Source organism: Mirounga angustirostris, unplaced genomic scaffold (assembly GCF_029215605.1).
Source record: "Mirounga angustirostris isolate CCGP_5_RB_7025 unplaced genomic scaffold, mMirAng1.0.hap1 SCAF_6, whole genome shotgun sequence".
NCBI classification, from domain to species: Eukaryota; Metazoa; Chordata; class Mammalia; order Carnivora; family Phocidae; genus Mirounga; species Mirounga angustirostris.
This window is the reverse complement of record NW_026991714.1, coordinates 81,791,536-81,818,338: the sequence shown is the minus strand read 5'-3', so window position 1 is coordinate 81,818,338 and position 26,803 is coordinate 81,791,536. Positions and strand designations below refer to the sequence as shown.

The window sequence follows — 26,803 nt, the reverse complement described above, 5'->3', positions numbered from 1 at the left end:
CCAGGGTGTTGGCCTGTTTTCCTTGATCTTAGGAGGGGGTCCTCTCTGCCTCTAGGACGCGAATGTTTGTTTCATTCCCCAGATTAGGGAAGTTCTCAGCTACGATTTGCTCAAATACATCTTCTAGTCCTCTCTCTCTCTCTCCACTCCCTCCGGGATTCCAATTATTCTGACATTGGAACGCTTCATGGTGTCACTTATTTCTCTGATTCTATTTTCATGGATTCTGAGTTGTTTTTCCCTGGCCTCCTCTTTTCCCTTTTTATCTATTATATTGTCTTCCAGGTCGCTTATTCTCTCTTCTGCCTCAGTTACCCTAGCTGTTAGATTATCTAGATTGTATTGGATCTCACTGATAGCATTTTTAAGTTCTGCCAATTCACCTTCTATTTCTGCCCTTAGAGACTCTATGTTGCCATTAATTGATTTCTCCATTCTAGCCATTGTCTTCACAATTGCTAGCCTGAATTCCATCTCTGACATCTTGGTTATATCTGCATCCATTTGTAAATCTGCAGCATAAGTCATGATCTCTGAGTCTTTTCTGTTTTGGGGGCTCGTCCTCCTAGTCATTCTGTTGATGGGTGTTTGAGGGAATGTATAGAGTTGAAATTATTGACCAGAACCCAAGCAAGATGCACCTGTTTTCTTGGGACCTTAGGGTTGCTGGCCTCTTGTTTTCCCAGCCTGTCTTCTGCGGGAGGGGCCTGCCATGCTGTTACTCAGGCAGCCCGGTTCGGGTGGAGTTGCCCTGCGCCCCTGTGGTGGGGGATGGGCTCAGTGGGAATCAGTTTTGGGGGCTTTTGTTCTCTGGCAGCTTTCCCTGGCGGCTTTCCACGTCTCTTCCTCGAGTCAGAGCAGAAGAGACCATTTCCAACCCTCTGCCTCAGAGCAGAGAGACCGCAGTCTGTTCTTCAGTGAGCTCTCCAGGCCACACTGTCTCTGTTTCTGTCCATGCTGCTATAGACTGCAGCGTCCTGGGTTGTGTGCCCCTCCACAGCGCTCCCTGTCCTGCCTCCAGGTCGGGGCACGTCTCTGCTCTTTGTGCTTCTAAAACCGCCAGCCGCTCCCAGTTCGCGCGCGCGACTCTACCACTCCGGGTTTCCGTCCCAGGGACTGCAGTTCGCAGGCACGACCCGCAGCTCCGGGTTTCCGCCTCGGGGGCTGCCCTAAAGTCCTTTCCCCACCGCTACTGGTCTGTGAGTCTGTGCCTGGTCCCCAGCGCGCGAGGCTGTCACTCACCAGCGGTGTAGGATCCCCTCGGCCAGGCTCCCTCCCGCTGCCATTTATCCTCCGATATCTGCCTACAGGATCACGGCTCCCTGCTTCGTACCTCAAAACCAACTGCCTGCGATATTCTGTTTGTAGAGATCCAGATCTTCTTACATCTCAGGCTGGTTTTGTGGGTGCTCAGAGTGGTCTGGTAGATATCCAGCTCAATTCCGGGGAGCAGTTGAAATAGGGTCCCCTACTCCTCCGCCATCTTTCCCCCCACCCTCAATCTTGACTTATTTCAAATGGCTATCTACTCTGCTCAACCCAACTATTAATGCTTTTCAGTTGTTTTTTCTTAGTTAAAGGTTTTAAGCCTATAAGGTTTTGAAGTGCTTTGGTTTCACAGTATATGGAGTGTCATCCTGAGAAGAGGAGGATGTTGAAAAATAATATAGTTATTCAAGAATTAGGACAGATTGTGAACAAATGGGGACATATTGCCCCCAATCTGGGACAAGCTGGGAATAGCTGAGGGTAATCAGTAAAGCAAGGGTAACGTGAATAATCCAAGAAGTCCACGATAGTTTCAATCTCCAAATGTTAGGCAATTGAGTTTCTTTCCTCCCTATTCACTTTCTGAACATTGACCTTCTAGTTCTTTAATTTTTGACACTTTAATTATAGTGTGTCTTGGCGTGGGTTGGAACTCTCTGGATGTCTGTTCATTACCCAGGTTAGGGAAGTTTTCAACCATTATTTCTTCAAACAGGTCTTCTGCCCCCCTTTCTCTCTTCTTCTGGGACCCCTATAATGTGAACGTTCATCCGTTTGATGTTATCCTATATGCCACTGAACCTATCCTTACTTTTTTTTTTTCTGCTCCCATTGGGTGAGTTCCACTGCCCTATCTTTGATTTCACTGATCCTTTCTTGTTCTTCATCTAGTTTGCTGTTGAACCCCTTTATTTTATTTTTCAGTTCAGTTATTGTATTCTTCAGCCTGTGATTTCTGTTTGATACTTTCTTATATATTCCTTCTCTTTGTTAAAATTCTCACTTTATTCATGCCTTGTTTGCCTGACTGTGGTGAGCATCTTTATGACCATTAATCTGAACTCTTTATCAGGTAAACCACATCAGTTTCATTAAGGTATTCTTCTGAGATTTTATCTTGTTCTTTCATTTGGAACATATTCCTCTGTTTCTTCACTTTTCTTGACTTTCTGTGTTGGTTTCTATGCATTAAATAAAACAGCCACCTCTCAGTCTTGAAGGAGTGGCCTTCTGGAGGAGATGAACCTTATTGTTCAACCCTGCCCTAGCTCCTGGTTGTCTCTTTGAACCTTTGTGATTATCCAAGTGACTTACTGGTTCTTAGTGCCTCCAATAGTTGAGGGTGGGCCCAGACCAGTCAGTGTACCTAAGGGAGGATCTCAGTCACCACCTAGATTCAGGCTCATTAGAAGCCATACCTTCAGGCAGCAGCTTTTAAGGTACACAAATATACTTCTTTAATGGGAAGACTGGAAGATGGGCATTTCTGTCTGTTCCCTCTGCACTGAGCCCTAGGGTGTTAGCCAGTTAGGAACTGTTTCTTTGTTGCTAGTGTCCTGTTGAACCCATGAACATAAGCCCCACTGGCACCCAGAGCCAACCTATTAAAGGAATTGTTCTCTGGGCCATGTCCACAAAACCCAGGATGCCAGATATGCACATGAGCTCCTCTCTTGGGGACACTGGCACCCTGGGGCAGGGCAGAGGGAGAACATGAACATGGTGTCTGCTGCTCTCCCTGATTTCTGGAGGGCATTGCAGTCAACGTCTAGATGTGTTCAGTTAGAAACCTCCACCCCCCAACACCCCTTCCGCACTGTGAAGACTGTAATGAACAGACATCCAGAGGGTTCCAACCCACACCAAGACACACCAAGACCTCTTTCAGGGAAAGACTGGGGTTTAAGCCTGCTGCCTCTGTGCTGGGCCTTGGGGGGTAGCTGGGTAAGAAGTACTTCTCCATTTGCTACAGTCCTGTGAGAGCACTGAACAGAAGCCCCACTGGCCACCAGAGCCTGGTGATCAGGGGGTGTCCCCAAGGTGGCAGCTGTGAAAACTGGGGCCCCAGACCCACGCACAAACTCCTTTCTGAGAGACACCTGGAGCGAGGCAGAGGGAGAGCACAAAGCTGGTACTTGCCAGCCTCCACAGTCTTTGAGAAGTATTTCAGTGGCCTCTGGAGGTGTGTTGTATTAAATGCCTGCCCCTCAGGCTGACTCTTTTAAGATAAACAACAGAAAGTCTTTCTCTTTCACAGAAAGACTGGTTGCATTTCAGTCAGCTGCCTCTACACTGTGTCCCCGGGGTTTAGCCATGGTGAGTCCACAAGACCCCCTTTAAGATCTGTTTCTCAGTTCGTCGTAACTGTGTGGTCTTGTGGACACAAGCCCCATTGCCTTTCAAAGCTAGATGTTTTGGGGTCTCCTCTCTCAGAAGCATGTCTTAAAAGTTACGTGTCGGGTGTGGGGTTCTCAAGGAGAAGCTCGGGATTGTGAGTTCTCTGCTATTTGTGGGTTGCCACAGTAAGAGTGTGGTTTATGGGGACATTGTGTCTCATTCTCTCCTATCCATTTTAGTGTCTCCCCCCCCCCCCCCCACAAAGATATGAGTTGCTCAGCTAGTTTTTGGATTTCTTTCACAGGGAATTTTCCTGTATGTAGCTGTAGATTCAGTGTTAACTGTAGGAGGAGGTGAGTTCAGGATCCTCCTACGTCGCCACCCTGAACAGGAACACCCTGTAGTTCTTTGACTGAAAACATTAACAAGTCATCCAAAACAATGAGAAGCGGATCACCAGGTATGAGCTCTGAAGGGCTAGAATCTCCTTCCTCTTCTCTTGCCCCACCCCATCACCGAGCTTTGGACTTGTGCATAACTGGCATTCAGTGAACGTATTTGAAAGGAAGAGGTGATCTGAGATTTGCAGCTAAGGGGCATGTTGGGTTGGCAGGCTTACACTGCTAGATGCTACTCCTGAGTTCTTCTGGGGACACTCTTGAGAACCTTAAACCACCTCAGATGCAAGACAGAAATAAAGAATCATTCTGGGGTCTTGGGCTGCTGTTTGTTAAGTTCACACACCACTTCGCAAAGCCCGCCAGAGAAGCTGAGGAGTGTAGATGATGCTCGTTCCTTCACTGGGCCTTTGTTCATTGATGTTCCTGTGTCAGGCATTTGTAAATGCATTGTCTGGAACACATCTGCTCCCATCTCCACCTGTTAAATTTCTATTCATCCATTTGAACAAAAATTTCACTTTCTCAAGATTTCCCAGATCCTCTTGATCTGAACTGGATTCTTCCTGTTAGATTCCCTCAAGAGGAACCTACACACCCCCTTAACGGCACTTACTGTATTTTGTAACTGCACACATTGTAGGTTACTGACAGCATGCTTCTCTTTCCAGCCTGTAGTCTCCAGGAGTGCAGGAAACAGCTGTGTGCTCAGCACCTAGCGCAGTGTCAGTCCACAGCGCATTATAGATCTGCTGTTAGGGGTGGGAGGGGTACATGGTTTTTTTTTTTTTTCTTTAAAAAGTGTGGTTTGACCTTGACACTTCTGTCTAAACTCTATTTAAGGGTATTAAATAAAGTGTTGAAACAAAGGGTATTCAAATAAAGGGCTGAAATAAAATTTCTCATAAAAAATACAACTAAGGGCACCTGGGTGGCTCAGTCAGCTAAGCGTCTGCCTTCGGCTCAGGTCATGATCCTGAGGTCCTGGGGATCGAGCCCCGCATCAGGCTCCCTGCTCAGCCCAGAGTCTGCTTCTGCCTCTGCCCCTTCCCCTGCTTTCAAATAAATAAATAAATAAATAAATAAATAAATAAATAAATAAATAAATAAAATCTTTAAAAATATAATTAAGAAATGAAAGTTATCTTTTCTTAGTGACATCAATGTATAGGGAAGCTAAAGAGAGAACCTATCTGGGTTACAAAGCAAAAAAGCCACCAATCTGAGCTCTGGTCATAAATATTTAAATTGTATAAAGAATAGGTCTTTATATCTATTTTTATGAAATTTATTCCCAATTTGAAGTGGCAGTGTATACAAAGATAACAGAGCTTGTGATATTTTACAGAAACGTTTACTACAACATGCACATTATGAAGTGTTTCAAACATATACATATTAAGTTTCATGCTGAATAAATAATCCCCCCAAATTAATTTTTATTTTTACATAAAAATATAATATTGCACTCTTAACAAGACCAGTTATTTTGCATATTTTCTCTTTAAATAAATGATGGCATTCAGCCTTAAAAAGACAAAGAAGACTGAGTAGCAACCCTATTCTAATAGGGGAATAATTCCATGTTCTTGGTAGAAAAAACGAAAGCCAGACAATAGCTGCAATTTTTTTTTTCTTAAACAAAGCAAATCACTTCAACGTGAATAGGAATCATCTCATCTCTGCACCTATCTGGACCTCAGAGTTCCAAGCTGGTCTGTGCAAATGATGATCTAAGTGCGTCCTGTGAAGCGTTCTTATGGACATATGCTGTCCCAGTGACAAGCACACGGGGCCGCTTGCTTCCTCTTTCCCGCATCTCCACAGCAGAGACGTTGGAATTGTGTTTTATACGGTTTTTAAGCAGAATGTTTTAGAAAGTCTGGAAGTTACAAAAGTAGTTCTGTAAACACCGTATGAATTGAATTTCCATAACAAACACGCAAGTTTTTCTTATGCAGGAATACATATGTTTATCCCATGGTAACATCTTACTATTTTACAGTGTTGTCAAAGCCAAAAAAGCAGCACCCCAAGTCAAAATAGAGCCATAATGGTAGAGACAGACTATGGTAGAGATTTTTAGGAATGCTGTCTTTATGGTGTGCAAGTTTTCTGTGGCGTATACTTAGATTTTTCTGTTGTTCCTAGAGTTCTCAGGTAGTACAGATTAGCAGAAACAGAGTGCACACAGTTTCCTATAAGAATTACTCTGCATCTTGTTGGAAACGAAGTAAGCGGTCTCATTTCTTTTGTAATTCTGTTTTGCGCAAGAAAACACACCCTGCACCTTAGATTAAATGTCTTATCTAGAACGGACTCTTAATACCTGTGCCCTCTTTCTGCAGAGTGGAGGCTTTCTATTGCAAATTGTTAAGTATTCAGTGCTCTGTAAATGGTAGATATTAAGGTAATTATCATTGTGTTTAAATCTTAGTGACTCAACTAAGTAAGGATATTCAATATCTAGTGTTATGGATTTTAAACAGGATTTTTACGAAAAAACAGAATGTATCTGAAATCAAACGTGTGTTTGTGGCTGTCAAAAAATTCTGGTTCCTCTTTGAGCTAAGAAGGCAACTGGGCAAAAACTGCCTACCATCGAGATTCATTAGTAGTTTGTTTTTAGTATTCAGATATTCCATAAAATGGTGCAGAGGCACCTACTGAATAATCTACTTCTCAGAGAAAGCACTTTGCGAGTTCTAACTTCTGATCCTCTTCTTTACTTTGTGTGTGTGTTTGTGTGGGGAGGGTGGATTATCTTGGCATAAAACTTTTTAAATATAATTTTTAGAGAATTTTATATAAACAATTAGCTAACCAATTTAAATTCTACTGGTCCTTTTGGCATAATAGAAAAAAGGAGCGACCCTAATCCTTTCTTTTGAAGACCCCTGTGGGTAAACACTTAAAGAATACGATTTTAATTTATCATGTAAGACTTATATCTTGTTGGTTAGAACATACACAACCCTCTAGATTATCACTAAATTAGAACAAAACTGTTCTCTCAGGACCTTGTGAGGCTGCAGAATGTTCTGCAGATGAAGACAGTTGGTCATTATTTGGATGATTTGTTTGGTCATCCATTTCTTCAAGTTCAACCTCCTAAAACTGGTGAGGTCAACAAATCTAGTTTGGAGCTAAAGTGCTTTGGAGAAGTGAGGTTCTCTCTCATTCATCCAGCTGCATAGCTGCTAAGGAAGGAATAGAACATTGGCTGTTTCAAGCGCTGCTGGTCCTTCCGACACCAGGCAATCACGGTCCCGTCACTATTCGCTGTGTACAGGTGGTGGCCGTCACAGGAAAATGTCAGGCTGTCAAAAGAAATCCCATGTGTACGTTATCTCTTCAAATTGCATGAGCATATTGGTGATCATATAGAAATTAGTGTAAAGAAGCTAAGATATCTTTACTGGAGCAGAGAGACCAATAAAATGGCAGCTTATGACTCACTGGTTTCTGCGGTAATTCTAATATAGTTTAATTGCTCTGCGGGCAACTTCGTGAAGCTCATTCTAACTAGGTGATACAGAATAAAATCAGATCAAAGAGATCAGTACATTCCATTCCTTCTTTATATATTTTCTTTTACCACCTTGTTTATGCTCTTATTACTTAACAAATACTTGAGCATAGGAAAGTTTAGGTAATATAACCGTGCTACATTTTCTCTTTATAGAAATAAATGATGATTATAGGGAGATATTTTATTTCCCTGAAAAAGGAAAAGGTAAAAATGTAATGTTAATAAATAATTAATTGGAGTTTGTTAAAATTTAAATTTAGTGCATTGAAAATAAATTTAATAAAGTATAATTTGAATCACTTATTTCCGATTGATTTTTAAAGTCAAATTTGTTGGTGGAAAAAAGGGTAACTGGTTGTTTATCAATCTTTTCAAGCACACTCCTGCAGCTTTCAATCACACCATTCCGGTATTTTTAATAAGGAAGGAAAAAAATACAGTTTCTACAATTCAAAAACTTCCCTGGGCACTCTCCCAGGATGCCTTCTATTAGACTCGGAGCTCCTGACTCAGAAATTAAGCTCCAGAAAGACATGGACTGTGTCTCCTTGCTGTTTAGGACTCTCATAGCATAGTTCACAGTCTGTGTGCTTTAATCTCTCTCTAACAAAAATAGAGTTACAAAGTATATTATGAAGAATCCGGGGGTGGTTTACCTTACAATTGGCTTATTTGATTTAGGAAATGTGATTTCCCGCACAGGTTTTAGGTCCCATGTACTCCACAACCTAGAGAGGGAAAAAGTCATCATCTAATTATGCAAACTAAAATTTCCTTCACTAAAAAAACCGTATAATTTGTTAAAAATCATCTGGAAAGAAACACAATAAACAATAAACACAATAAACAACAGTAGCTACTTCTGGGAAGTTTGTAGGGGGTGGATGTGGGAGTAAGAAAACTTGGTAAATTTTCATATTGTTAATCTTTTAAACAATTAATAGACAATATACAATTTCAAAACCACACAAAAGCTAAGTTTGTTACTTAAAAATAAAACAGGAATCAGTGAAGAACCTATATCTGAAGGTGATTTTAAATCTCTAAATATTAAATATGAACATGCCTAGATATTTAAAGCTAATTTTTGCAATTGCTGTGTCCTTATGAACAACAGCAAACAAAGGGAATCTCAACTCTTCTTACCTTACAATTCCATTCTCTAATCCCCCGGCAATCACATTGATAGACACTCCCTCAGGCTGGTTGGAGAAGGCAACAGAACAGATGATCTCCCTGCAGTGGACATGTCCAACGAGGTCCCCGTTCACTGTCCAGAGTCTGAGGTCGCTGCCTCCACCAGCTAAAACACCCAAATTGTCCCACAGGTCACCAGAGCGTGGGTACGTCAGAGCCCACAACCCTGGGTCCCAGCAGGGCAACCCGTGCACCGAGCTCATTTGTTTGAGTGATAAAATTTACAGGCAGCTCATGACTGAAGCTGTATAAATAAAATTACTACATAATAAGTCACAAAGGGCTCTGCATATTTATCTAGAGACAAGGACCAGTGGAAAATAAAAATAAACAGATTAATTTAGAAATACAGAGCAACAAGGTAAATTAATCATGTATCTTTGTGTAATCATATTTTAGCAAATGAACTGCCAAGGCTGAATTTGAAGGTACCTAGAAAGTTAAACAATCTGCAAAAACAGACGAAAATATTCTGTGAAGCCATCTGTAAGAAGTGACTTATGTGACTTTTGAAGAAAAAAAAAATTATAATAAAGATTAGCTCAGTTAAAGGTATTTCTTAAAGAAAAAAAAAAGATATCTAATTCCTCAGAGTGTCTAAGATTGAATCTTGTAGGTCAGTGACTTACTAGACTAATTTTTTTCTTTTCAAAGACCATGAGTAACTAAACTTTCTGGAGTTTTCCAGGGGGTGGGAGAAACAGTAACTGCTTGCCATCTTCTATATTTAGGGCCTCATGATGATGTGTCTAGCCTTCTTTGGAGAAATATTCTCAAGCTGATAAAGACATGTTAAGAGGCACGGTAAAGTTTGGGAGCCATAATGTTACTCCACTTAATTTTATCTCTCCATTAGAACTAAAAAGTGCAGACTTTAACTCTCTCCTTTATTAAGGCAATGAAAAGATTGCATAGATTTCCTATTTTATAGCAAAGAAACCAACTGTGCAAATACTTTTTTATGTCAAAATACGCTGAAGACCTTCAAATATCACAAACCCAAATGCCTTCTGTGTTGCAGCATTAGTCACAATAGCCAAGAAGTGGAAACAACCAAACATCCAATAACAGATGGGAGGTAGATGTGTACAATGGGGTGGGTATTACTCAGTCATGGAAAGTAATGAAGTTCTGCAACATGCTGCAACACGGATGAGCCTTAACATGATGCTGAGGGAAATAAAAGGACATTAAAAAGACATAAAAGGGCACAGATTGTATGATTCCACTTAGATAAAATATCTAGAAATAGGCAAATTCATAGTGAGCGGAAGCAGAATAGTGGTTACCAGAAGTTTTGGGGCAAGGAGGAATAGAGTTATGGTTACGGAGTTTCTGCTTAGGGTGATGAAAAAGTTTTTGAAATAGTGGTTGCACCACATTGTGGGTGTGGGGCTGCCACTGCATCGTATACTTTAAAATGGTTCAGATAGCAACTATAACGTTAAACATATTTACCACATACGCAGAGAAAAGAAGGTTAACAAATGCCCAGTGTTTTACTTAAGATTTCCCACCGATTAGGAGAGATTACCTAAATAAAACATCAGTAGGTAGGGGCACCTGGGTGGCTCAGTTGTTAAGCAACTGCCTTCGGCTCAGGTCATGGTCCCAGGGTCCTGGGATTGAGCCCCACATCGGGCTCCCTGCTCAGTGGGGAGCCTGCTTCTCCCTCTCCCGCTCCCCCTGCTTGTGTTCCCTCTCTCACCGTGTCTCTCTCTGTCAAATAAATAAATAAAATCTTAAAAAAAAAAAAAATCAGTAGGTAGGAGTTCAATATACTAAAGAAATACAATTGTAGACGATAAACTCCTCTTTTCCATAAGTAGATATTTCACTCTTTCTTTTGAATTTAATACTTGATAAAATATTTTAAAAATTTATAAAGCAACCAGATGTGTGCTAGTAAGTTTAGAAGGCTTATCAAAGATATTGATGTAGGGGTTGATCATTACCTGTAATCGATAGCTACTGCAGGCTCAGTCCTTCAAAACCAAAAATGTAAATGTGGGCCTTGACTCTCTGAAATATGGTACAGAACTCAATAGGCAAAGAATCACCCTAGCAGATTACCCAGCACCTCGGGCTACCACAAAACCAAGTAACTACTCATGATACTACAAATATCAAAACTGAGGCCTTCACTCAAGACCAGATTACTTTCATGTATAATTTAGCATGTCAACTAAAAGTCAGAAAGTTGGGCATTCCTGGAAAAAAATATTTCTTCTTCCTATACATCTTCACTGAAATTAAAATAAATTGGAGAATCACTGCCCACCCCGAATTTCATAATATTATATTAAATTTATAATGCCATTGGCAACACACGACCAGGCTATGAACCCTAGTTAAAAGGCATATATTTTGATCCAGTGGCAGAATGATTTTTAAAAAATATAGAAAACATCTATTATAATATTTACATAGTTTAATAAATTTCACATCTTATCATTATAAAAACCACATCTCATAAGGACTGGCAAATTATGATCAAGAGGAAAGAGCTCGTCAGTGTAACTTCAGCCCCAACACAGAAATTTTATATACGTATGTGTAATGTGTATATACGTGTATACACACACATATAACATATATACATAAACATACATATGTTTTATTTAAATTTTGATTTTAAAATTACCTGGATGGTACTCACTAATGGGTCAAGATGTTTGATAGGCTAAATCGGATAACTTTCCTTCCTTCTTGGACTCTAAGACTAGGAGGATAAACTCTAGTTTGGGTCACTAAACATAAATTTGGCCTCTCTTTAAAAAAATCATTATTTTTATTATGTTCTCTATATACCAAATTCTTATGACTTCTCTTGTATATGTACCAAGAGGCCTTAAAGTGGAGAAGGCCTTTTTGTTCATACTGGAAAAAAAAGTTCTAGCCATTACTCTATTATGCTGTTCACTCCCCAGGGACACCTGAATACCCTACTAGCGAGTTAGTAATTGCAGCAAAAGTAATTTTGTTTCTTGTTCCCTTAAGACTGGCTGATATAACATCACAGATATAAATCACTACTGGCAGCAGGAAAGTAATTAACTTTACAAAATTCAGCTCCCTGAGGATCAGTCCTAACTTTCAAATGTTGCCAAAACAAGAAAGTAGAGAACACTATATAAATAATCATTATATTATTCCCCCAGATTCCCCTTTGGTATGACATACTAAAAGCTGCTAATGTACAAATCAAGGGAGAACAATTAGCAAAAGTCATCAATCATCTACCCACACTTGTATTATCAAAGTCAATGGTTCAAAATCTTTTCCCTTAGTTATGACAATTAGGAAATAAAAATGTTTCCATGGCATTATTTTATAACTGGATGTTAAGATTGGCAAATGCTTCATACCTGATACCTTTAAAGCATGACTGAAGACATTACTTCTCCGGAATATAAGAATTAATGAATGTTTTATAAAATCAACAATAAAACTCCAAGAGATAGCTGTAGTATAATAAAAAATAAATATTTGGTCTTTGTCCCAGGTCCCTGGCATAGAGCTTCTGAAAACCCTTATAATTTACTATCTTTTTGTCTGCTAACAAGCTGACTCCTAGGCGGTAGGCCCTAGATAGCTTCAGGATGGGGGCCTGTTAGCAGACAAACCCGCCATGAGGTTAGGAGGTTAGGATTTACAGTACCTCCCCACCTCTGGGGACAGAGAGAGGCTGAAGATTGAGCTCAAGTACCACAGCCACTGATTCAGTCAACCGTGCCTACAGAAGGAAACCTCAGAAAAATCCCTAAGTAACAGGGCTAGGAGGCTCCTGAGCTGGTGAGCACATTCATGTGCCAGGAAGGAGGTGCACTCTGACTCCACCCAGACAGGCCCTCTGGATTTCCCCCTATATACCTCTTCAGCTGGCTGCTCATTCTTTTTTTTTTTTTTTTAGAGAGAGCAAGAGTGAGGTAGGGGGAGGAGTAGAGGGAGAAGGAGAGAAAGAATCTAAAGGAGGCTCCCCCAGCCTGAGCCTGAAGTGGGGCTCGATCTCACAATCCTGAGATCATGACCTAGGCCGAAATCAAGAGTTGACACTCAACCAACTGAGCCACCCAGGCGCCCCTGGCTGTTCATTTCTATCCTTTGTAATAAACTACTATAGTTAAGTATAATGTTTGACTAAGTTCTGTGAACTTGGTTGGGGGTTGGGAACTCCCAAATTTGCTAACTTTAAGTAGTTAATGTCAGAACCAAATCGCACTGTTGAGCACCCAGATGGTGTCATAGGATTGGAGAACTGTTGGTGTGAGAAAAAAACCAAACAATATAAAACATGCAAGCAAAGGATAGAGGACCACTCACTATAGATACGTCAAAGATAATCTATACTGAGTGGGCAGAAAGAGATAATTTTTCAAAGGATTCCTTCGATGTTAAGATCCTTAAGAATAGAAATGCAAACAGAAAATTTATGAATTTTCCAACTGTTCTTTCCTGCTGGATGTGTCAAGTTTTTAAATATGTACTACTTGAAAAAACAAACCTAAAAACATAACCTCTGATGAGGAGAGATAACTCTGTCATGTAAATTTCAAGGCAAATTATACCTCCATTTATTATAATATAGTACTGTTCTCACTCAGGGACTGGAAGATATATATATTCAAAGCTGATCATTGGCTGATGCTTTGCACTTATGTTATGGGGAAGGTAGTAAAGTTAGTAGTTAAAAAGCAGAAGCCAAAAAAAAAAAAAAGAGAGAGAGAGAAACAAAAGCCAAGAAACTCAGATAATTATGTAATAATAAGTTGCTTAACTTACATGTGCCCAAATGCAATCTTTCATATATCAGAAAAAGTTAAATTATGACAGTACTAACTTTTGCGTAAGTTGGTCCCTAAATTGATGAACTCGCTCTTGGACCTTACTGTATTTTAACACACAAATACACTATTACTACAGTACTTAGATGAGGTTAGGGACCTGAGAGACGGAATCCATCAGCTTAACCTACACGGGAGCCAGCTAATGACTCTGTGCTTTGGTTCTGGGCTCGCTCACCCGAATCACACACAGTGGCGATGTCACCGGTGGTTTCGCTAGCAGAGACGGCTGTGACTGGGCTTTTGTGTCCCGCCAGGCTCTGTACATAGCACAGCCTGAAAGACCAAAGACAAATTTGCAGCTGATCATTAAGTATATTTAGATTCTCTGGTATAATTCCTTCCCTCAGTGTCTGGACCTATTATTCATAAGGCATTCCCCACTGTATTCCTAATGGATCTTTTGATTTCAATACGATTACAAAGTAAAGTTTGTATTTCATGCTTAAAATGATCATAATGTAAAGATCTTATTTTATAAGTGCATCTGTTTCACACAGGAAGAACTGAAACATAAAGGCGGCAGTGTTTGAGTGGGAGACCTTCTTCTGTACCTGTTTAAATCCCATATGATGCAGGTTCCATCTCTGCTCACACTTATCATTATACTGTAGGGTTTGCAAACAAATAAGCTGGTTATCTCTTCTGTGTGCCCGTACAGATGTATCTGAGACTCCATTTCTATCTCTGAGGGCTGAAATTGAAAAAAGTCAGTGAAGTACAAGATAAAAAGCGTGACAAAAGTTTTCCTAGTACTGTGTCTCAAAAATAAGAAAAACTCAAGGGACTCAAACATTCTTCTCAAGCATAGCATGTTTTAATCCATTGCAGTTCAACTCTTTCCTAAAGAGTAAAACTAATTAAACATTAAAGCATGTTTAATTGTCCATAATTTCAAGAATTAAAATGCTTTTTCATTTTTTGCCTTCTTGTCCAATCTTGGTCCAAATACACACAAATATTTTTATAGTTATGATAACTGCCATCCATGTAATTTTATATTTTGTGTTTAAACATTCTCCTATAAGCATTTTCTATTTTTGACATTGTCTTCAAGACGATTTTAATGGTGTTATAATATTCTATACAGTTGATATACCATAATTTACTTGAGCATTTTTACAGATAGACATTTAAAATTGTTTCTAGTATTTTCCAAATTATAGATGCCATAATTAAATCCTTCATGTGTAAAAGTTTAGTTCTTCTGAATTATTTCTTTAGAATAAATTTCTAGAATCCTACTAGTGGGTCAGCGAATACTAATAATTTTAAAGTGTACTTTCCAAAGGCATTGTACCAAGTCATGATGCCACCAAGAGTGACATTACCTGTCCATAGTTACAGACTGGTTTTCTCAATGAGAGGTTGCAAACTGGTGTTCCAAGGGCCACGTGGGCTCACAGACACCAGATGTCTACACAAGGTTTGACTCTTGTGTTCATTAGACTAAGCTATTTATTGTCTTAAAGTATTTCAATATTTCCACTCCAAAGGATATAGAAAAGTAGAAAGAATAATAAGAAGCTGTATAGTGACCACTCAGTTAAACTAATCCTAATATTTTATATGATTGATTTTTTAAACAGAGAAAAAAATTAAACATTACCCAGTTTGTGTACTGTTCTATTTCCTCTCTTGTCAGAAATTACCATCCTGAATTTTGTATTTGTTTCCCACGTACGTAGAACATATGTTCTACTATATGTTGCCATAACCATAAACAACATATTGTATGATTTTTCATGCTGACAAATCACTTTCTATATGTGCTATTATTCTTCAGGTATCTTTTGCATCTTGCCTTTTTGTTCACCACCGCTGCAGAAATATATCTGTGTTGATATATTAGCTGCCGCTCATCCATTTTAAGTGCTATATAGTCCAGGGTTTTATTCACATAAAAATACATATTTTACACTAAAAGGATCAAATGACCAGGCAATACCAGCTCACATTCTTTCTTGGAACAACTGGCTTCAGCCGTGTGGCAGTTGGTTCTGTTTAGCTAGGACACGTGACGCTCAACCACACACAATCACAGAGAGGAGATGTGCTTTCACAAGGCCCAGAGTCCCAGGTCTGAGCCCCTGCTATCTCTCCTTGACTGTGACCCACTCCCACAAGGCCAGGCGTCTGCAAGCCAAAGGCCCAAGACCAGAACCCTTTCAGACCGTGCTTCAGGGTACCTGGGACCAAGGAACTCCCTGATGGAAAAGGCCTGAGCCCCTTCTTTTTCTGCCTGAGCTCTGCAGCACTTGAGTTTGTGACTCACTTCATATTCTAAGTTTCTGAAAATTTCCCAACTTCTAAATGTCAAACAAGGTTGCTTTAAATTGCATTTCTTTTATTATAACCAAATTTAACTTTTTCACATATTCATTTTCTTACATGTAAATTTGTGTGCCTGGTTTTATGTATTTGTTACTACATTTAAAAAAATTATTTGGGGGTGCCTGGGGGGCTCAGTCAGTTAAGCCTCTGACTACCCACTAAGCGGAGAGTCTGCTTCTTTGCTTCTCTCTCTGCCCCTCCCCCTGCTCGCAAGCTCTCTCTCTCTCTCTCTAAAATAAATAAATCAATCATTAAAAAAATGAAAATAAAATAATTATTTGGAGGAATTCCTCTACTTGTGAAATAGTATGCAGATATCTTCCTTGTTTCTGCTGGACGACCTGGACCCCCATACCAGTCTACGGACACCCAAGCCAAAGTCAAGTCTTGAGATCGGGACAACCCAGGCTGTAATTCCATACAAGGGGTGGCCTGACTGGACTCATCCTCACTCTTCGGGTGTAGTCCTTCAGGGACCAGCCTTTGGAGGAGGGCCTCCTGGGGACTCTCCAGCTTGCTCAGTCCCTGGGTATTGTTATCTGTTCCTCTCCCAAGAGCTGTCCAAGGACAGTGTCAGTACTCCAGGACTGACAAATGCCCTCCAGGTGAGAGCCCCCCCCTGCCTATTTACCTCTCTGGCCTGGGAATTCCCTATTAGCTTGTCAGCAATTTGATGCGTTAGTCACACACACACACACACACACACACGTCATGTGTGGGTATTTTTTTTTACTCCATGATCAAGAATATTATTTATAGGGTAAACACAGCATAGGAACCCTATAGTGGTTGTTGATAGCTTTACAGATCTTATACTTTAAAATGATTGTAAGAGTTAGCGTTACTAAATTCCGGAAAACAATTTCCACGGACAAAATAGGAACCATGGACTACTTCATTTAAAAACGCTCTTGAGGGGCGCCTGGGTGGCTCAGTCGGTTAAGTGTCCAACTCTTAGTTTCGGCTCAGGTCATGATCTCATGGGTCATGAGATCGAGTACCGTGTCCAGCTCCATGCTCCGCGGGGAGTCTGCTTGAAGATTATCTCCCTCTGCCCCTCCCCCCACTCACTCTCTCTCTCTAAAATAAATAAATAAATCCTCTAAAAAAATTGCTCTTGGATGACATACTACCACCTCAGATAAACCTTACATATGCTCTCTGGCCACCACCGATTCAGAGAATGGAAATATAGGTGTTCACTTATATGAAGATGAGGTGGTCACACTATTTAATTAGTGGAAAAAAGTGACTCAAGAGCAACTATTTATCACTCTTAGAAGACATTCCAGGCTTTCTGACATCTGGCCCCCACTCTGTGCTCTTCATTCTCAGAGCACACACATCAGTGTCCTGCAGTAACCTGTTCGTGCTTGTCTCCTGCGAAAAGCCCTGCACCAAAGCCCACCTGAGCCACTGCGGTGGCCTCCTAGCTGGCACCCTTGACTCCAGTCTCATACCCTACAGTGGGCTTCCCAAAATGCTGGCTGGATCATATTACAACTGCTTAAAACATTTTAATGGGATCTTAGGTTAAGAGACGGAAACAATACTATGGTCACATTTATACCCCAAGGATCATGGGAAAGAACTTTAGTAAGAGTTTAAAAGGGAGTAAACTTGGACAGAAAAGTAAGAGGAACCTAGCATCACCCCATGCTAGGAAGACTGGTTTCATCCAGTAGAACTTATTTAATAATATAATGGAGAAAACTGTAATGGGGGGCAGAAGCAAAAGAAAGGTCTAGAATAAAATGATAATTATCTCAGTTCTAGAAGAAAAGGATAATTATCACCCTAAATTTGCCACTTATCCTCAACAGCACCACAGAGAGTTGATTCAAGAAAGGAACAACAGTAAATTAAGAGAAGTATTGTATAATATGTCTTTTCTTCGCTAGACTGTTTTATAATTTTATTTTCAAATCCTGGAAATTCAGCAAATGGCTAAAATAAATTTCTTCCAGTAAGTGGTGGAAATCAAGATGGGCTACTTGGATTTTGCTATAGTCCAGAGACTGTAGGAAGGTTAAATATTAGGTGTTCTCAGCTTCCAAATTTTACAGAATCTTGCAGTGTACTCCTAAGCATTCAGGCCGACACCAAGAACACAGGCAAACAAGTATCACAATGTCATGAAAAAGTCTAAATACAAAACAGATCATGACTCAAAATATTACATCTTTGACACCAAAAGATAGGACTGTTATAATTATTTTCAAAAATTTTCATGATCCTAGTAAACCTAAAACTAAAGAGTCAGATATGTGACCTTTTACATTTTAAGAGCTTATGTGAAAAAAAGATTAAAGAACAAAAAATTGAAGCACAAACATTTTCAGTTACTCTTGTACCAATGAATTATACTTCAGGAGCCTTTTCTTCTTCTCATGAACACGAAAACCCTAAACCACCCACGAAGTGCGCCCAGGACCTACCGTGCTGCTGGTAAACCTGTTGGCGTAGGCCGTGATGACCCCACACTTGCTCCCAGCGAACAGGTGGCAACTGTCAGGCACCCAGGCACAAGTCGTGACCTGTGAGACAGGACAAATCAAAGACCGTTGTGTTCAGAAAGCTTGAGAAGTGTTTCTACTTCCCTGATGGTTATTTAAAAGACATACAGCCGCAAAATGTAATAAACATTCTACTTGAATCGATTAAAAATGTACAAGATATAATAATACTCTGTAACGTTAAGCCAGATGTCTAAAGGCTGTTTCCGAGTTAAAATGTATTACATCATCATCATCTATGATTTTACATTTTTCTGTACACACACACACACACACACACGGCCACTTGTTCCTTAGAAATTTAAACAAAATGATCCAGAATTGACTAGATCCAAGGTTGAGTGTGTGTGTAATGTGCATGTGTATGTGGTTTCACACATTTCCCTGATTTTTACTTTTTTTTGCCTTTTTCTGCTTTTGGTGGGGAATTGGGGTACATACAAAGAGACAGGTATTGCTTCTAACAGTTCTTTTTTTTTTTTTTTAAAGATTTTATTTATTTATTTGAGAGAGAGAGAATGAGAGAGAGCACATGAGAAGGGGGAGGGTCAGAGGGAGAAGCAGACTCCCTGCCGAGCAGGGAGCCCGATGTGGGACTCGATCCAGGGACTCGTTCCAGGGACTCCAGGATCATGATCTGAGCCGAAGGCAGTTGCTTAACCAACTGAGCCACCCAGGCGCCCTCTTCTAACAGTTCTAAAGATGGTTAAATAGGAGAAGAAGGAAAGATAAGTGTGGGGAAAAAAATCTCAGGTTATTCCTTTGGGATTGTAATCCTTTCAGTCCTAACCATGGAAGTGCTATTCAAGGCCACTCAACTCTCTGGCCCAATAAGTCTTCCTCTGGCTCTGGGCACCAGCTGATCCCCAGCGCCAGTCCCCAGTGCCTCAGGTCCCATGGGCCCCTTCTCCAGTCCCACCTGTCCCACAGCCCGCGCTCCCCTCATGCTGCACTGTGCTAAGCAGAGGTCATCAGCCACAGATCTGAGCCCCTTCCTTCCTTTGTGCCTCAAGCATCTCGGTGCTTCTCCTGATTTAAAGGAGGAAGCCCCTCTGCTTTTCAGGGCAGCCTGACACCATACCCAGAGTTCCTCAGAACCCTGTCCTTGCACTCAGAATTTCAAGCTGTCTTTTGCTGGCTTCTTCCCCTCAAGTGTCTGCTACCTTAAAAATTACTTGCTTTCATCTTGGCTCTTCTTAACTTTTGATACATCACCCGAGTCTGCTGGACCCAATTTCATTTTTTGAATTTCTTTCTTGAATAGTTCTAACTATTTGTAAGGATTACTATTTCATGACTTCTATTCTTTCTTAGAGGTCTTCCAAAGAACAAAGAGAAAAAATATATATATATTTTTATATATAGAATAAAACTCAGTCTTTCAATTACCATATGGGTCTACCGAACCCTTTCATAAACCTAAGTTACATTACAGGGTTTTAATAATTTCATCTTCCCTCTGTCTCAAAACATTTTGCTGTTTTATCACTGTAGGAATTATTTCATGACTACTCAACAATTATTCCCAACTCTGCTAGAGCAAAACAAACAGGAAAATGCAGAATGATGGATCTCCTGGAAGGATAATGTAATCTGTAAAATAAACTGTCATCTTTTGGTTTTCTGATTGTACTGTCCAAAGAGTGGTATCATCTTTCAAGAAAATATAAAGGAAGACTGGAGACACTGCTTAGTACTCTGCTTTTAGCTTTCATTGAACACAACTGGGAATTCAGAATTTTTCATGTTCTACTGATAATAGAAAAGAGAACAAAACTGACAGAGGACTAGGTTTCACGATTATGAGATCAGTCAGAAGGCGAAGGCAAAGAGACGGCAGCACTCTAATCTCTAATGATGAGACCATGATCGTAGAAGTGAGATCTGAGTGTGGGTCCTCAATATGATAACATCCTGGATGAGTTTTCTCAAACTACAGAACTACTGAGTGGACAATATATTTCTAAGGATGAAAATGGAATAGGGTGCTCTTATCCAGGCAGTCATTTGAGCGGAAGTTCTTTATCACAGAGTATTTTGCTAAAAGAATCTGGACAATCCTGTTTTGTGAAAAGGACTTATGACAGTGTTCTTTCATTTTTAATGATGCTTGTGTACCAAACTTTACATGATAGAAGTAATTTTGCAATGCTCAAATTTTTTTTTTTTTTAAAGATTTTATTTATTTGACAGAGAGAGACACAGCGAGAGAGGGAACACAAGCAGGGGGAGTGGGAGAGGGAGAAGCAGGCTTCCCGCCGAGCAGGGAGCCTGACGTGGGGCTCAATCCCAGGACTCTGGGATCATGACCTGAGCCGAAGGCAGACGCTTAACGACTGAGCCACCCAGGCGCCCTTGCAATGCTCAAATCCTTATTAAAATTTCTAATAAGGTTGTTTTCCAATGTCCTTATGCTGCTTACTTTTGTTAGTTTATTGATAACCAGATAACAAAAGGTGATAACCATTTTTTTCAGGTACTTTGAGAGTTAAGCAAATAAGTCATTGCCTTCCTTTCTTTCACTGCTAAAAATCCCCACAAGTAGCAACTTACTCCATTTCTAACGTGCTCAGGGAATGGGGAAATGTTAGGGCACATGAATGTGCAGGAGATGTTATGTAGGCAATGGGAGTCAGGAAATGGCAAAAGAATTTCCCATGGAAAGAAAGACAGTCACAGAAAGAGGGTTTAACATACAATTTAGGGCACCTGGATGGCTCAGTTGGTTAAGCGGCTGCCTTCGGCTCAGGTCATGATCCCAGCGTCCTGGGATCGAGTCCCTCATCGGGCTCCCTGCTCTGTGGGGAGCCTGCTTCTCCCTCTCCCTCTGCCTACTTGTGTTCTCTATCTCTCTGTCAAACAAATAAATAAAATCTTAAAAAAAAACCAAACATACAATTTAGTAAAGAGTTGTGGCATTATTGTGTGTGTGTATATTGTGTGTATGTATATATATAGTGTGTGTGTGTGTGTATAGTATATATACAGTATATATACAATTGGAAACATTTTTACAACAGCTTTAGGAGAGAGTAGTGGGGAGTATGATTACCTCAGTTTCAAAGAGGTGGAAAGAACCTCAAGTTTGGAAAGGTTAAGGTGCTCGCCAAAGGCTACAGAGTAAATAATAAAGCCTAGACACTAACACAGATCTGAGGGCTTTAGTTGGGCCCGATGCTCTTTCAACCCATTGTGATGCCTACACACCCAGTCTATTTAGCAAAAACCAGGTACAGAGGATGGCACTCTGGTTATAAAAAATGACACAGTGACAAAAGGCACGTGAACACTGAGAAGAAAGCAGTGTTGATTTTGTTCCAACACTGTGCCAATCGCTGATGCTGACTAGATGATTATAATACCGTCTCAGTGAGATACTGTGGAGAAGACAAATTCTGGGGACACAGAATAGAAATAGTCAGGAAGTCTGAGCACTGTAAACAAGGCCTAAGTCCACTGTCATAAACTTCTGGACTGGATTAACTGCAGAATATTAAAGACTAGCTGCTATCAGTCTGACTCCTTTCTAGAGCATTACACTTAATTATTATGATAAAGTACTTCGTAAAAATGTTTACCTGATATTGTTGTGAACTTTGTATAAAGTTTATTGGAGGCTCGCTTTGTTTACTCTTCAACCTTAAAATGTTATCAGCGTATCCCCAGCTCAGGATGGCTGACCACTGAATGTCAGTGCTGTTCATGCTTCTCACACCTCAAGAAGAAATAAAAGTATCAGATTGCCGCCGCTCAACTGTTATTTGACAGCCCCCCCAAATGGCAGGTTAAAAGCTGAAGTTTACATAGCAGAACACAGTATCTTTCCAGAGCAAATCATCTTTGTATTCATAAGATAGACCGACTTAAGTTCGTTTTATTCCTTTAATGCTAATGGGATTCTAAGAGTGGAACTAATTCTTTTTCACTCGTGGTGTTTTGGTTAGGGCTTATTTGATTTAGTACTAAAATGTCTGTTAAGAAATTTCTATGGAAGACAATGATAGTCAAGCTTACTCTGGTCATGTTCTGTGACAAACTAGACACTGTTTAAATAACTTTGTAGCCACCACCTGCTGACAAATCAGTATGGACAACTATCAATACTAGAAAGAACACTGCTACCCTAGAGAAGCAACAGCGGTCCTGGGAAGGGGCCATTTAATCCTGTCAACTGCCAGGGCTTTGCACAGCAGACTTTGATTTAACGAGGTCCTGCTCCTTTCCTCTTTCTCTTTTTTATAACATAGTTTTATGTCCGTTGGGATAAAGATTTGGACATTTTGACATCCCTTTTCAGTACTATTCATAATCTATGCCTTGTTGGTATGCTGAATGTGGCCAATGCAGCATAAATGCTGTAACTGGTGCTGTCCTTGAAATTTGCATTGCTTAAGTCCCTTAAGGAGAGAGAATGGGCTTTATTTATTCCAGCACCTAGCGAAATAAGGCCACATATAAGGGAATGAAACAAATACATACTTGTTGAAAGAATCAACAGCACAGTGAAAATGTAATTCACAGATTTTTGTTTTCTTTTGTTGAGTACAATACCAAATGTTGACATCAGTTTGGCAATAAAGGAACTGGAATATACTCACTTAATAAAAGCTCCTCTAAATATAAGCTGCTAGGGAAAGGAACCACATTCTATGAGGCTCAGGGCCTCTCAAATTCATTCTGTAATGCCTGGCATATAGTGGGCACTCAATAGCCCACGTGCTCAATGAATGAAGTACATCTAGTAACTGCCCCCAGTTTCTCATTCCATCACTTACAAGATGCACCATCTTTTTTTTTTTTTTTTTTTTTTAAGAAAAATAAACTTCTCCTTTACCTACTAGGACAGTGAATCTTAAACATGAGTTTGCACGAAAATGGGTGTTTCCAGCATGCCTAGGCTTGGACTCAAGCCCCAGAGATTCTGACATGGTGTGGCTCAAATGAGACCCAGGCAAGTATACTTTGGAAAAAAAAAGCATCTCAGGCAACTTGAAGGCACAATTTTCAAGTAAGGGTTTAAGGTCATCAAAACCGCCGCAGTTACATTGTTCTGTGCATGTACAGCTCAGCAAAACCATACAGTTATTTGATAAAGCAGCGCTCGGCACCTTGCAGCTGTAGCATGTGACCCGACCCCCCTCTGCAAGCAGGGCTCTCAGAAGCCAGTATGGGGTGGGTGAGCACTCCTCTCGTGCACTGTAAGATGCTGGGTGCGGCAGTGAGAGCTCGCACAGTCCCCGGGGCCCCGGGGGCCGGGGTGCTTACAGCCTGATGGACCTTTACTGAGCACTTAGAAGGAGTCAGGCACTATGCTAATCATTCCCTACATTATTTCATTTAATCTTTACAGTAAATTACCCTGTGAGGTCAATCCTTTTGTTATTCCCGATTTATAGATCAAAAGCCAGGATTTAGAAGGTTTAAGTAATTTCCTCAAGGTCAAACAGCTACAGTATCAGAGCTGGGATGCAAACTCATTGTATCTGTTGTATTATACTGTTGTGTATTATAATCTGTTGTATTATACTACTTCCCCACACAACCTAGATGCTGGCAAGCCCCAAATACATTCTACAAGGGAATAAAGCATAATTTGAATGAACACAGCTATTAAGGGCCCTGACTATAGTGGCACAAATAAGATAGGTTGAAAATTACATTTGACATATTTAAGTCCCATCATGCCAAGCGGTAACACCAGCCCTTTCTCTTCTGCTCAACAGAAACAAACTTCAATCCACTCTAATTAATTTTTTAAATGTAAATTACTGACACATTTTGGTACTTTAAGTATTATTAGTAGTAAATTATTTGTAACACACCTCACAACTAAATGCAACACTGATATTACAGTAGTTACGATTAGACAGATTTATCTGATCCTATTAATTCACTAAATTTAGATAAAATGATAAGCAGCCTCTCTTACTACTAACAAGTATAAAGGCGATCATTGATTCCTGATATAAACAAGAGTAAGTCTACAAAGAACTGTGGTCCAGCCAGCACACTTAATTTCTTAGTGCTCTCTGCTCGGCATGGGTACTGTACCCTTATAGTGCAAAGCTGTACATGGTGGAAGGCTCATGGACCCCAAGGAGTGAAGTGCGTCAAAGATCATGTTAAACCCAAACAGTGTGACTGTCTGGAAGCATCTAGTCCACACACTGGCTTTTAGACACATCTGCACACACCTGATATGAACAGGCGAGCATCCTCATTGATTTTAGTGCCCAAGCCCAGGCCTAGGAAGTAGGGAGAGTTCTTTTACATTGAACGAAATGGTTAATTACATTAACCATAAAGTAATTACAGCACTTTTCCATGTGTTGTTGTTAGCGAGTTAGTGCACAGAGGGTGAGAAAAGGATTGCTTTCCAGGCATGCCTATTTTTAAAACCTGTTTTCAAGGCTATCATGACTTCCTTGTTTTGTTTTGTTTGTTTTAATCTCATGACTATCCCTTCTGAGGTACTAGCTTTGCTGGCCAAATAACTCTGCCTGTTCTGGGAGTAAAGAGCCTCAAAAGGTCCATTTCTAGAAGACTGATATTGTTTTCATCTTGTGAACATAACCATTTATTCTTGTCTCTGACTCCTCCTCTCATTTCAAATGGCGCTGCATTTAATCTCCCCCTTTCCCCCCCCATGTGGTATGTTTAATTCCTACTTTGTACTAAATAACCACAAATTTGAACAATTTTTCACCATGGATTCCAAACTTACACATAAAATAGTGGCACAGATAAGCTGGAAACATCAAATCTCATGAAAAATACACCTAGAGTGATTCTCATTATGTTTTCTTTTACCTTGTTCTTTGCTGTATGTCATCAGAAGACAGAAATTTTGGGACAAACCACAGATGGCTCTGGTGGGCAGAGCCTGGAGAGAACCAAATCTTTCTCCGTGGGGCTGGCTGAAACAGACCACAGGTACCGGAGCACTTGGAGAACCTACATACTCCCCCCACTTCAAGCCTTTTATCCATGACAAAGGACTCTAAAACAGAGGAAAATAAAAAGTATGATTTTTTTTAAAAAGGTAGTAAATATAGAATGACTTCTTTTTTTTTTTTTTTTTTTTTTTTTTAAATTTTTATTTATTTATTTGACAGAGGGAGACACAGCGAGAGAGGGAACACAAGCAGGGGGAGAGGGAGAGGGAGAAGCAGACTCCCAGCTGAGCAGGGAGCCCGATGCGGGGCTCGATCCTAGGACTTTGGGATCATGACCTGAGCCGAAGGCAGACGCTTAACGACTGAGCCACCCAGGTGCCCCAATATAGAATGACTTCTAACTTAAATTCTAAACAAAGAGTAAGCAACCTGATTATAAGCCCTTTGTAGGCAAGAATTATTTAAATTTTTTTTTTTACTTCCCCCATACGTAGCATATAGAAATATATGCTCCTTGTTGCTAGACACAGCGACGAAAATATAGACGAAGCCCAGGCCTCATGGAGTTGCCTTCCAGCTGGGATGAGGGGGCAGACAAGAAATAAACAGACACATGCGCATCAGGTGCTGAAAGCTCTTTTGAAGAGGGAGGGAGAGAACTGAGAACATTGGAGCTGCTATCTTCGATTCAGGGTCAGGGAACTGAGGAGGGGATATCTGAGCAGAGACCTGAAAGAAATGAGACAGCAAAATGGGGCTCGTCTGGAGACAGGCCATCCTAGGTGGAGGGAACAGTCGACACAAAGGTCCTGAGATGGGAATGAGGCAGGTCAGTACCAGGGTCCCACTGTGAGCGGACACACGGCTCAGATCTTTATACGTACCAACTGCAAAGTTAGTTAGCACTGAGTATAGTGTAGATTAAATGGCATTTATTACTTTTCATTTCATTTAAATCATTTTGGCATGATAAAAGAATAGAATAGAATAGCTTTCAACTACGAAACACAACATTGGTGATCTGGTTTTGGCAAAACAACACTATCATACTGATGTTTTAAATTTGAATTTTACTGCTTGTATCACTCTGGTTTGTGCTTAACATGCAAATTTGACATATGTGAGCTCTGAGCATAAAGAATTTACATGTCTTCTGTGTTCTACATTTACTGTATTTAAGTAACATTATTTTAAGAAACAGTCGTCAAAACAAGGTCTATGAAAACCATTTTCTCTTAAAATGGGTTACAGTTTCCTGCAGTTGGGGATGTGTTGCTTTATGTCCCCACTAAGGTTCTTCCCAACCTCCTTCCCACACCTTTTCATTTTCTGCCATTTCTCTCCATAAACCCTTACATTTTATAATTCACGGGCTTCCATCCTCTGCTGCTTTTCTGATGGAAGAATTTAGCTCAGGGTTAGAATCCATTTTACTCTTAAGGTTTGCCTGCTTTATTTTTGTATTTCAAAGTAAAAATTA

General features: G+C 40.3%; 1 protein-coding gene across 1 annotated transcript in view; it reads right to left on the bottom strand.

Moving 5' to 3' along the window:
- Positions 1-5,649: 5,649 nt before the first annotated feature.
- LYST (lysosomal trafficking regulator) overlaps positions 5,650-26,803 on the bottom strand; it is a 169,229-nt gene continuing 148,075 nt past the window's right edge. The window contains exons 46-53 of the mRNA XM_064594601.1: positions 25,238-25,427; positions 22,006-22,142; positions 18,350-18,448; positions 14,132-14,271; positions 13,756-13,853; positions 8,683-8,839; positions 8,193-8,264; positions 5,650-7,324 (exon numbers count right to left, since the gene is read on the bottom strand). Coding sequence (XP_064450671.1) covers positions 7,186-7,324; positions 8,193-8,264; positions 8,683-8,839; positions 13,756-13,853; positions 14,132-14,271; positions 18,350-18,448; positions 22,006-22,142; positions 25,238-25,427 — 1,032 coding nt within the window. The 3' untranslated portion in view covers positions 5,650-7,185. The remainder of the gene's footprint in view (positions 7,325-8,192; positions 8,265-8,682; positions 8,840-13,755; positions 13,854-14,131; positions 14,272-18,349; positions 18,449-22,005; positions 22,143-25,237; positions 25,428-26,803) is intronic.